We start from the raw sequence: 12,896 nt of genomic DNA, 5'->3' as shown, positions 1-12,896 counted from the left end.
GAGGGCCTCGATGTAACCACCTCAAACGTGGCAGGAAGAGGGAGAATAGAGGAAGAATTTGTTTTAAGACGATTACTAACATATGTGAATACAACTAAAGCAAGTAGTCATCAGATAATGTGAAACTTTTCAAGCAAAAATAACAATTATCTGATGGTTTTGGCTTCCCTTGTCACAAATATTATAGTAAACTGAATATCTTTGTGTTTTGATGGTCGGTCAGACAAATTCAGATGTATGGAGATGTCACTTTGGACTCTAGGAAGTTAGGGTTGTGTTTCACTGTTTTCTGAGGTTTCACAGACTAAAATCAATCATTCATTAAGATGACTTAATGCAGTTATTTCATGTGAAAATATTATGATTACAATCACTTTATTGTTTATGAAGGTTTCTTGTGGTGTCATTTAAATAATCTGTGAGGCAGGAAACACTCAGCGAAAAAGGAAACACTGTTTTTTGAATAAGCACGAATAAAACACTATCCATAAATTCAGTGTCGCCTGAGACTTAAATTACGTGCAGGTATCACTGAGCTATGGGCCTATGGGACATGAGTATAGAGTTTGTTTTGCTGTTTAGTTGGATTATGATGAAACTACTCTGAATATGTCACATTAAACACTTTAAAGTAACGCCGGACTGTTTCTGCTGCTGAAGTAAAGACTGGAAAAGTAGTTAACGACTGATGAGTTTTATCTGACCGAGTGTAAAATAGCAACACTGTCAGCAATCACTGCCGACTAAAGTAAACTTCGCACAATTTTAAATATCGCTAAAGTCATGTGTTCAGTGTTGTAAACTACCTCTGTTTGTTAGAAGCTCTGTTTAAAAACCAGTGGGGAAAAAACTGGAACAATTAAATTACTCTACTGACCTATAACAACATACAGACTCCTCTTTTTTTACCTGTCACTCCAGACTTTTGTCCATGGATACTTTTTTCTTCAGTGATCTGATAGGTCAGAGGTCGGAGTGTTGACAGGCTGTGGTCCAATACTCTGAAGTTAACCAGAGGCCTGTACTACGAAGCAGGATTTGGAGTTAGCAAGCTAACTTTGGAGTTAACTCTGGGTTTTCAGTACTACGAAGCTGGTTCTCTTTTTACCGCGATAATTCACAGTGGTAACTGATGCTGGAGCAGGTTAACTAACTAAGATCACAACCTGTCAACACCCTGACCTCTGACCGATCCAGTCACTTTAGAAAACATTGTCTACGGATGAAAGTCCACAGTGACAAGTAAAAGAGAAACCTTTATATTGTTATAGGTCAGTAGAGTCATTTAATTGTTTCCACTTGCTTTACAACAGAGCTTCTAACAAACACAGAGATCGTTTGCACACTAAACACATGATTTTAGCAGGATTTCAACTTATGCAAAGTTTATTTGCAGTGACAGTGTTGCTATTTTACATTCTGATTCATCACTGCAGCTTAAAATAATGAGACACCTGCATAATGATAACTAGAGGAAAATAAAGCTAATGTTGTATTTGTAAAATAATCCACACACTGTTAATCGGCTCCCGTTATTATAAATGCGACATTTTGGACAGGTAGACCTCATCAGTCATTAACTGCTTTTCCACTCTTTACTTCAGCAGCAGAAACAGCTCGGTGTTACTCTAAAGTGTTTTATGTGACATATTCAGAGGAGTACTACAGCAAAAAATACTCCATATTAATGTCACTTAGTCCCATAGCTCAGTGATACCTGCAAATATTTTAAGTGCAGGATAATGCTGATGTTTTGGATAGTGTTTTCAGTGTTTCTTGATTTTCCGTTTTAAGATTACAGATTGTCGTTTACATTCCGCACCTCTAACATGTTACTGCCTTGTAGTTGCAGACATTTTCATTAACGTTTCATCACATATATAAAGCAGCCTCCTTCATTCATGGTTCTGATGATAAACACTCTCGCCTCTTTCACATGAACACGCTCGTGGCTGGATAGGAAAACCCAGAGTTGACTGAACTAGTTGATAACCAGCTTTGTAGTCCCGGTTATCCAGACGGCCAATGTGAAGGGTTAGTCAAACCAGATAATGAGAAGATATCCTGGGTAAGCTGAACTGGCTTCATAGCACAGGCCTCAGGTCGTCTCCCACAGAGTGAGATAATGATACTATTTACTGGTAGCAAACAAAGACGTAAGGCAGCAGTATCTTTTAACAGGCAGTATGAGTGAGAGGAATGATAACACTGCTTTAAATGTACATACGGGCACGTCAGTATTCTTTTTAAGACTCGGAAAAAAGTCATTTTTACTCAGGTTAGGTGGTTCATTTAAAAAACTGATTTCCTCTCCCTCTTTCTTTCAGTGCCGTCATCCAGGATTGTGAATGAGTCACATCCTCTGAAGTCCTGACCTTGTGAGAAAGTGGGCAGTCGATCATCAGTGGTTCACTCAACTTCCAGGAATCCAGCGTGGGATCCCCCCTCCCCCCTCTCAGCCCTACCCCCAATCCTCCCCCGCTGCTCGTCTGCCATGTCGGCTGCCCGGCTCACATACCTCCAGGCTGCTCTGTGCTCACACTGATTGGACAGGGAGGGAGAGCTCGTACCTGCCAGGTGGAGGTGAGTGCCGCTTCATTCATTGGCTGAGGGGAGTTGAATGGGAGCGGTGGGAACTCCTCCTACTTCCCTGTCTACTCAAAAGCAGCTAAGGAGTGAAAAAGAGAAGGAAATATACAAGTAGCGGCCGTCTGAACACACACACACACACACATCAGGGAGTAAAACAGCTGTGATAGTCTCAGGTAGGCGGTTTTTAAAATGTCTGCTCTCCTTTCTGACTTAAAGTGGAAACATGTCATGTTCAGCTGATTTTTTTTAACCATGTGATTCTTTGAAGTTTGAACTCAGACATCCATGAATTCCTTTTATCTTTTTAAAGACACCTTGTCGTGTTCTTTTAGCCTCAGGCTTCATCGCTGCTGATACTGTGGTTCCTTTTATTGCCTTTGACGCATGACTTAACAGCTTTGCATGAAGCCTGCATCAGTTTTACATGCTGCTTTGTTTATAATCTGAACATTTGGACAGAGAAGACCTGAGTTATCGTCTGGACAGAGTCACTCACATCATCCCTCATTTGTATTTGACGTAATTGGAGACTATGTGTGAACCTGAGCGCAGTGATGATGTGAGTAGGAGATGGACATTTAGCTAGAGCCGAAACCATTTGTGAAATAACGGGTTTAGTTAATTGACAGAACATAAATTCTGTAATATTAATGTTGATGTTTTAAGTCTTTTATGAAGACAAACTGACAAATGTGCTGTTTGCAGTCAGTATTTGCTGCTTTTCTTTGTTCTTCTGTCATTTTAAAATGAATATATTTGGGGTTTGGGACTTTTGAACAGAAGAAACACGATATTCTTAGATGTCACATTGGGGCTCTGGGAAATTGTCATGTGTATTTTAGCTCGACAGGTGAATTGTTGTTAAAAATAATCATCCAAAACATGAGATGAGAGACTTATCTTGATAATGGGACAACTGATTAATCATTTATGCCATTTTTTTTAAAGCAGAAATGACGTAATTTGGATGGTTTTAGCATCTCACATGGGAGACTTTGCTGATTCTCTTGTCTTTAACTTGTAGAAAAAGTAATATCTTTTGGTTCTGGCCTCAGATAAAACAAGACACACAAACACGTTGAACACGTTTCACTATTTTCTGATGTTTTATAAACCAAATATGAATCAGTTCATTGAGGAAATAATCAGCAGGTTAATTGATAAGGAAAATAATCTTTATTTGGAGGCTGACTGCTGTTATTTCATGAAAAAAACACTACGTCACATTATCAGTTTCTTTGGGTGATATTTTAGCTGTCTCCATAGGTGTAGATTTTGGATTTTTTAAATGGTTTAGTCCACCCATCCACTAGGATTGATATCTGAACACCTTAGGGTGCTTTCAGACTTAGAGTGGTCTCCTCTGGTCTGAATCAGGGACTCATGTTGTTCCAAAGTTGTATAATTGCCTAGAGTTGGTTTGTGTTCTCATGGCAGCATTTACAAGCGGACCAGATCAAATGCCTTGTGTGAGAAAGCTGCTCTTGATTGGTCAGAATTTCCATGTGGGAAAAATCCAGGAAGTAAAGCAAACGTTGAAGAAGAGTACACTTGCAAGATAAATGTGACACTTTCTAATGTCACAATGGAGGGACAACTACGCAGGTTGATTTTAGCGCTGCTCATCGTGGACTATATTGCTGTCAGTGTTCATTTTAGTCAAACCATACAGTTTGAAAACGAGGCGCGGCTCCAACTAGAAAACAATGTTTTGATGCATTGGATGTGCTGAATGTGCATATTAAGGCAGTACAGGAGGAGGTGCACATTAATAATCCTCCAGGACTGTAACATGCTCATGTTTAACCCAAACAATGTGTCATGTGACTGCAGTTGGTTCACATCCAGGTCGCAACACCTTCTCACCACAAACCAACCGCACCAGAGTTCGTTTGTAACCAGACTGAGACCACCTCTTCAAGAAGGTCTCGGTCTGGTTGTTTTGGTGCACACCTGAGTGTGATTGCTGTGTTCACACCTGCCCAAAACGAACCACACTGAGGGGCCAAATGAACTTGAGTTTGATTGAACTGAACCAAACAGGGCAGGTGTGAAAGCACCCTTAGTGACTGGTTGTGCTGCTGGAGCACCAATATACTGTCAAGTCTTTCCGCAAGAACATAAAAAAAGCGTGCCAAAGAAGACAAAAGGGGAAAAAAATTCAAAAGGTGCATGAGAGGGACATGGATCAGAGAGGAAGGGCAGGGGAGCCACAGAGACTGCTTATGCATAGTGCCTAGAATTTGGTGCTACACCCCTGCCTCTGGTAAAGTAGGTGGTGGCAGTGTGCAACGTCAAAAGCAACAGTTGCAATCTGCCATAAAACAAAAAGAAGAAGAAGAAGGAACTATGCACGGCTGAAGCAGGACATTTCCGTCATAAACTGATGCTGAAAATGCAAAAATTGGTGCATAAACATTCACCAGAATGCAGGAAATTAAGTTTTCATGTTCAAAATTTCATGGAAGGACCCCCAGACAACCCGCTTAATATGTGTCCCTCCCAAAACCCTTCTCCCTCGGCAACTCAACTTAACACAAAAGAAACAGTGTTGTAGAAATTAACGAGCCACAACATCCCACAATAGTCCACCTGCTGGGTGACGTCGGGCCTGTATGTGGGAGACCCTGGAGGCTCTGCCGTCACCAACATCGACCTCATTGTTTAATTCATCCGGAGCGTGTATAACTCACAGTTGACAGTTATTTATCGGAAGCCGACGGTGCTGCTGCGTGTGTCTGCTCGCCCTCAGCCTCGAGGCTGTGAAGCTGCAGAAGCAGGTAGAGACGTGTGTAAGTGGGTTGTGAAAGTGTGTGTGTATACAAGAGGGTGGTTTTTGTGTGTGTGTGTGTGTGTGTGACGCAGGCGTATCAGTTGTCTTGTCTGCTGGTTGTCGGCCTCCAGTTAGAGCAGAGTCACACAGGGAACAGATGGTCAATGTGCTGTGTGACGCGCTCTATTGACTTTCTGACTCAGACACCAGGGACGGTCCATGCTGCAGTGACGGTGACACACAGTCAAATGAGGAGTTTGGCAAAATCTATTGATTTCTGGGTGAGGTTTGTACTGATGTAAAAGCCTAACTGGCACGTCTGTGTTGAAAGCCTGTGTTTAACTACGCGCATGAGGGAAGATCAGAGGTGAGTATGACATGTGTTCAGCAGAGTGAGAGGGATGTTATAAAAGTTTAAATGTACAGACGGGATGTTTTTTTCAGCTCTCCACTTTTAGAGAAGGAGAAGGAAGTTAAAAAAAACACCAGTCCATGTGCTTGTTTTGGCTCAACATGCTCTTTCTTTTTGTGTCCTCAGAGTTACGACGTGTGTTCCTGGCAAGCCGACGAGACAGACTGATTGCTCAGACGTGCAGCAAAGATGGCCTCCGCCACTCCGTTCAGTCGCAGACAGTGGGCGTCCCAGTCACTGAGGGTCACCGCCAAGGAGCTGTCCATCGTCTCTGCCCGGGGTAAAAACAACGCCATTGCAGAGCGCTTCTCCAAGTAAGTCAGCTCGCTCTGCCCCTCTGGCCTCAACCACGAGTTCAATTAATAATTTACCAGCAGCCACTCAGCAGATAAGTCTTCCTTTTTTGTCTGTCACGTCAGAAAACGAGGTCATGGGTCTAACTCAGTACTTTCTCACCACTCAGCTGTTTTCAGTTTCCTCTTTTCTATAAGATTATCACACCATCAGCTCCAACCAGTTACTCCAGTTGAGTCATTTTCTGGTTCACAGACATTAAACTAAGGCGAGATGAGCGAAACCACCATCCAGGCCTTTCCCCCTTTTACCTGTTCAACATATCAAGTTACTCACTTGTGAAGAGAGGAGGTGGTAGGATGTTTCCTCTCTGCACTTACTCAATCTGACCACTAGGAGTTAGTGCTGCTCTGTTTCTGGGCCAATAACTATACACTTTATTAAATATATATATTCCTTTATGTGAATAAGAAATGTGAAATATTGTTTTTGGATATACAGGCTAACTTTATCTGGAATAACATTCAGGAACAACAACACTCCGCGACTGTTGTCACTGATCCACATCTGTAAAATACATAATCTTGCAGCATATTCTCAAAAATATATTTATATTTAAAGTGATAGTTCACCCCAAAATCAAAAATACATATTTTTCCTCTTACCTGTAGAACTATTCATCACTCTAGATTGTTTTGGTGTGAGCTGCTGAGTGTTGGAGATATCAGCCGTAGAGATATCTGCCTTCTCTCCAATATAATGTCACTCAGCTTGTGATGCTCAAAGTGTCAAAACATAAATTTGAAAACACAACAGCAATGTCTCTTTCCAGAAATCATGAGCCAGTTACTCAAGATAATCAACAGACCTTGTTGTGAGCAGTTTCTACTAAACTTCACCTGCAAATCGTATCGCTGTGCAGAAGGAAGCTGCATCTACTCATGAATGAGAGGCTCGTGCTCGTCATAGCATGAGATTAACATTAATGGCGTCCTCCTGGGCTGAGCTGTAACCTTAGCTAGCTCAGTGGTGCTAGGTGAGCTAGCAGTAGATGCACACATCCTCCTGCACAGTGATACAGTTGGCCGGTGTAGTTTGGGAGAAAGAAAATAGTCCCTACATGAAACTGCTTACAACAGGTCTGTGGATTATCCTGAGTAACAGGGTCATGATTTCTGGAAAGAGACATTGGGTGCATTCTGAATCACATTTACTTTTAGTATGTACTGCAGCTGTTCGTACCGTTGCGTGCAGTTGGGACATACTACTGTCTCATAACATTACGCCCTGAACTTGGACCCTCTTGCTTTTACATCCGTTACCTCCGTAAGAGATAAACAAACGCCACTGAGTTCGACAGAAATGAAGATCAACCCGGAGAGCTCTGCTGTTGTTACTTTGCAATGTGCGTAGTTTAACTTTAAAGTTATATGTGCACAGATTGTAGATTTTAACATTATGTTTGCGACTGTCGACATCTGCAGTTCTGTCGTTGTCATTTTCAATCATGTCCTTTTGTCGTTTTGTTTACTTAATCCATCAATAGTCCCATTACGACTAGTTACCTTAATGCGCTGTCATTCATCATTGTGACTTCTGTCAGCTCTCAACAAGCTGTCATCTGTGTGCGGCTCAGTGGATGTGACGTATCGTCCGCTCTGCAGAGGATTGTGGGTCAATAGGCCAGACGAGCATGCTGGCTTGTATACTGCAGAATTGGACTGGATGTAGTAGAACATCCTGGTATTCTTGGCACACTGCATCTGACATACATCTTTTTCTGGCATAAAAAATAGTATGCTGGTATGGAAATTGGAAAGCACAGATTGTTGCTGAGTTTATCAAGTGCGCTTTGAGCACCACAAGCTGAGTGCCTTCTAGTTCCATTATATTGAAGAGAAGGCAGACATCTCTACAGACGATATCATCAACACTTTGCAACTCAAACCAAAACAACCTAGACTTTAAAAAAGCACTACAGATAAGAGGGAAAAATATGTGTCACACAATGACTTAGTAGACAGGAAAGAAGAGAAGAGAAACATGTTTCTTGTGAAATACTGAGTAGTTTTTCCTCCTCAGGTCTCTTTAAAATTCTCCAAACAAACAATCTGAGAACGCTTGAGACTGTGAAAGACAACAGTCTAGATTGTGTTTAGGTTTAGAAGTAGCAGTTAAACAAATCCACTTCCTGTGCGTCCTCTGTGTGACTCAACGTGGGCTGAAGAGTTTTCCATTCCGATTTACTGAAACATGAAATCATCTAATGTTTCTGGAGAGGAGCGGGGAGAGTTCATTGGTTTCCTGGGTGTGTACAGCAGGATGGTGCAGGACCAACAGTTCAGTTTGTGATGATAGTCTGACCACACATGTTCTCCCATTCACTCCAGACTTCCTCTTCCTCCTCCTCAGGTACCAGATGGCAGCAGAGGAGGGGAATGCAGAGAAGAAGAAAGCGGTAAGTACCTTTTTTGTAATTTAATATGAAATATGTCCTTCACAGAGGTGGCAGATGTATTCAAGTGAAAGTATCAATACTACAATCCTCTATCACAAATCACAGTCCTGCATTCAAAAATCAGTTTGATAATATCAGCACATTATATCAACAAAATGTACTTAAGATATCAAAAGTAAAAGTACCAGGGTGGGTACCGAACATGGTGCTTTAAGGGTACCGTCGGTATTACTGAGTACTGGTTCACGCTAAATCATCAGTGCCAAATTTCGGTACCTGAGAACACATCTGGGTGAAAACGCCAAGCTTAGACGAGAGGCAGGAGTGCCCTGAAGCTTTGACGCCAGCCAGGGAGCTCCAGAGAGAAGCAAGGCTTGGCCCAGGAAGCCTCTGGCTTCCCAGCAAGCCAAGACTATCGTTGTGGCGCCTGTCACAATAATTTTGGCATCTGGACTATTTTAATTTCCATATTATTTTAGTAGTCGACGAGCAGATATGGGCACAGACACAGAAGCAGACAGAAGATTAGCTCTATGTGTGATTAGAAAAAAGTATGATGATATTATTTACGACACAATATAATCATCGTTCTCATAGGGAAATTTGTCTCGGACTCAGGAGCTGCACAAGTATTGCTGCCTTACAATATCCAGTCCAGAAGACATGAAAATCATACACCATACAAGAAACACATACTACACAAAACAGTTCTCCACATCAGCCACTCATGTATTGCACACAACAGAGCAGCATAAGCAAAACACAAAGCAGTCTCAACTGAGGTTAGCATAAATTAATTTTTAAAATGATTCAGTTTAAATTTGGCCGTCCTGTATCAACTGACCGAAGGTAAAAGCTTGTACTCAGTGTGGAGACTGTGATGATGATATATATCACAGAGCTGCCTGTCTTCCAGGACTCCATATTGAATATATAACATTAGTGTCGTTTTCTTTTAATGTAGCTGTTGAGGTCCTAAATCCAGAGTCCAGTTTTTTTGCGGGAAATGAGGCGCAAGAAAAGAAAATGATCCCATCATCTCGCAGCTTTTACGAATTTTGTCGAACAGTACTGAGCGGGTTTGATCTCTTGGATGCAAGCTTGTGGAGAAATCAGTACCTGAAGTATCAGGTGCACATGACCAAGATGACCGTTCCCATTTTGTAGAAAAATTGCCTGTTTTTTTTTTAATTTTATTTTATTTTTTTTAAGTAAAAGAGGTTTATCAGACAAAAACATTTATTCCATGTAGAAAAGGCCTCTTATAATTTCTCTATCAGTGTGCAGCCTTTTTTATTTTATTTTTTACAAGTTTTGTGATGAGCTTTTTTAAATTTTTTATTTATTTATTTATTTTTTTTACCATACTGTGCAAATTTTCTCTATAAAAGGTAAAGCATGTGTCAGTCTCTAGCTCAGCAAGTACAGTGTCCACGCCATATAAACTAAGTCCTTTGCAGCAGCCTGGGTTTGACCCCAACCTTTGGCCCTTTGCTGCGTGTCAACTCCAGCCTCTCGCCCCCCTTCCTGTCACTCTGTAGCTGCACTGTAACAAAGGCAATAAAAGCCCAAAAAATAATCTTAATCTTAATCTTAAAAAAAGGTAAATCAGGCAGCAACATGCAGGGGCAGATAGCTGGTTGAGAAAGACTTAACTTGTGCTACTTTATAAACTGTTGTGTACTTCAGAGACCCTGCACACCCACAGGTCCACCAGACCCCACCTGTATTCTGACTTATATTTGATCTGATAACATGTTTTTTTTTTTTAATTCAGGGCTGTGTGGGCATGCACAGACAGGGCTTGCTTCATGCTCACTCGCCTTGCTGTCAGTGTTTTGCAAGACAAGTTACAACTTAATCGTTTTTATAAGTGTATGTATGGAGTTTTGTAATCCAGCACAGTCCAAACTGAGAACCAGCCACAGAACACATGTGTGTCCATGTGTTTTGTATGGTGAGCTATCTGTTGTTTAACATCTGCTCACACACCGACTGTAAAGTAGGTGAGCCACATTAGCATCTGCTGTCATGCAGCGGTGGTAACAAGACGCCTCCATCCCACCTGATCTGTGTGGGAAGGCTTGTTAGACGCTGTCACTGAGGGGACGGAGCACAGCAGGGAGGGCGAGCAGCGTCACAGAGCTTCTTCACAGTCTCAGGTAGACATGTTGCTTCTTCTTCTCTGCTCAGCTTGACAGCCACATCGTGGTTACAAATTAAATTAAAGGAAATCAATGAGGGATTAAAGCTTTTCAGCCTTTTTGGTGTTTTCAGTTTGAGGGCATTTAAAACTTTGTTTGGGAGGTTTATGGTTTTTCTGCTTTGTTTGTACCACAAGTTACTTTCTATCTTACCAAATTTATATCTCAACAAATGTTGGATTGTTTTGAAACTTTGTACAGACGTCTTCATGGTGTCCAGATAAATGACTTTGTTTATCCTATGATTTGTCCTCCAGCACCACCACAAGGTCAGTCTTTGTGGTTTCCAGTGAAATATGAACAACTAAGGAATGTATTGCCAAAAAATTTGTCTTAGACAGCCAGTGAGTGTGAGTTCTTTAAAATCCGATTAAGTTGGTTAAACTACTGCTTCCCTCCGACAGGACTGAGCCAGTCGTGGTCCGTCTGCCTTTCCGTTTTATATTTGGAGAGCCTTTTTGTTTTTACGGCATTTTTAAAGAACACATGCCTGATTCTTTGTAACTATGGCAACAATAATGCAGACTAACAGACCTGTCATTCTCTGCTGAAAATTCTAAATCCTTAGTCCTACTTCTCCGCTGTGTCTCTTGGAATTATGTTGGTTTTGTTATTTCTTATGGCCTTACTGTGGGCAACTTTGCAAATCCTAGGATGGTGAAGGAATGACCCGCCCTACTCTCCCTATGATTGGCTCGTACTCGTTGCCTTCCTGTGTTTGATTGGTCAGGTGTAGGCAAGAGGAGTGGGATTGGTTAGGGTAAGAATGTCAGAGTAAAGGCCTCTGCACACCAAGTCAGTTTTATCGGATCCATTTTTTTAATCTGACATCTGAAAACAAACATTACACACAGAAACCTTGCGCACTGATGCCTCTCTCCGCTGTAGTTACCTATCCGACTGTCACCACTCCCTCCCTGTCTTTCATTTGGCACCAAATGCCTCTAAAGGCTCTGATGGATGTGAAAAACACAGAAAATTGATCATTATCCAAAAAATTAAATGAGGGACGAAAGTTTTTGACTCAGTGTGTAAACGTGATTGACAGTCGCATGAAGTCGTATTTGTTTTTAGATGTGTGACCATTTTGGACCAAAAAAAAAAAACCTGTGCAAAGGCCTTTAGCCAGGCAGAGTAAGGCGGGCCATTCATACACCATCCTAGGATTCACAAATCTGCTTACTGTAGGATGTGCACACAAATACAGGACAAGTTGCGTCGCTTATTGATTCAATCTCTTCCTTTTACGTCGGCCATTGTAGATAGCAGCTTCCTCCGCAAGGAACAATGTAAGAAAAACAGTTTTTGTTTTTTAAGTGAAGCTGCTTTATCCAGTGTTTTATGGGATTAAATCATGTTGGTTTCGGAGAGGAACACACCTCCGTGGATAATTTAGCTCCCAATAAAAACCTCCTGAACGTCTGGATCTGAAGTTATCAAACAAAAGATGAGCACAGATTAGCAGGCGCTAGGCTAGCAGCTTGTCTTGGACGTACCAAACAGCATCGAAGAATCACTGATTTGTAACGTGAAACTGCTTCATTCAGTGTTTTTACCGCTTTACATCACCTGGCCTGTTTGTTTTGAAGAGGAGGAGACCTGCGGATATTTCCACTAATGTTAAAAACCTCCTGAATAATGAACACTGAATGAATCCTAACTGGGAGTTCACGCTTTGCAGACATTTTCAGCTGGTTGCAAACTGCAGTCCTCACCACTGGATGCCACTGAATCCTACACATTCCTCCTTTAATGAATGTTCTGTGGCATTTTTCTGGCATTCATCATTGTCTTCAGTAGAGGAAGAAGAGAATGAGGCAAAAAAGGTCGCCAGAGGTGTTTCTGTAGAATCCAATCTGTAAAGTAAACATCCAATGGAGATACAAGTCAAGACAGCTTGTCAGAAGATAATCATTTATCCAGGTTTGGTCTGCAGGGAAGTTCTTTGTGAAAAGTTTTTTCCAGCACGCTCTCCCTTTTACCTTTTCTCATTTCCTGGACTTATTTTCCCTCTTTGCCTCACTGTGTGTCTCTGTTTCTGATTTTCTCTCCTTCCCCGCCCCTCACCCCTCCTCACCCCTCGCCCCCTTCACTCCCTCTCTGTTTCCTTCCCTCCTTCCTTCCCTCTGTTGTAGGAGGGGGGTGGGCTAGTTACTTCATGCC

The 12,896-nt window shown here is 41.7% G+C and overlaps 1 protein-coding gene across 4 annotated transcripts in view; it reads left to right on the top strand.

The window, feature by feature from the left end:
* The first annotated feature begins 2,447 nt into the window (after positions 1–2,447).
* The window catches only part of lima1a (LIM domain and actin binding 1a), a 33,750-nt gene continuing 23,301 nt past the window's right edge, over positions 2,448–12,896 (top strand). Inside the window, exons 1-3 of one of the 4 annotated variants that reach the window (XM_049580190.1) lie at positions 2,448–2,583; positions 5,904–6,091; positions 8,484–8,529. In XM_049580190.1, coding sequence (XP_049436147.1) covers positions 5,967–6,091; positions 8,484–8,529 — 171 coding nt within the window. In that variant the 5' untranslated portion in view covers positions 2,448–2,583; positions 5,904–5,966. Of the gene's footprint in view, positions 2,584–2,625; positions 2,766–5,500; positions 5,733–5,903; positions 6,092–8,483; positions 8,530–12,896 lie in introns of those variants that run through there. The other 3 variants (XM_049580189.1, XM_049580188.1, XM_049580191.1) reach the window with 3 other exon arrangements.

This window comes from Epinephelus fuscoguttatus, linkage group LG7 (genome assembly GCF_011397635.1).
Source record: "Epinephelus fuscoguttatus linkage group LG7, E.fuscoguttatus.final_Chr_v1".
In the NCBI taxonomy this organism is placed as follows: Eukaryota; Metazoa; Chordata; class Actinopteri; order Perciformes; family Serranidae; genus Epinephelus; species Epinephelus fuscoguttatus.
This window is presented reverse-complemented; position numbering and strand designations above follow the sequence as displayed.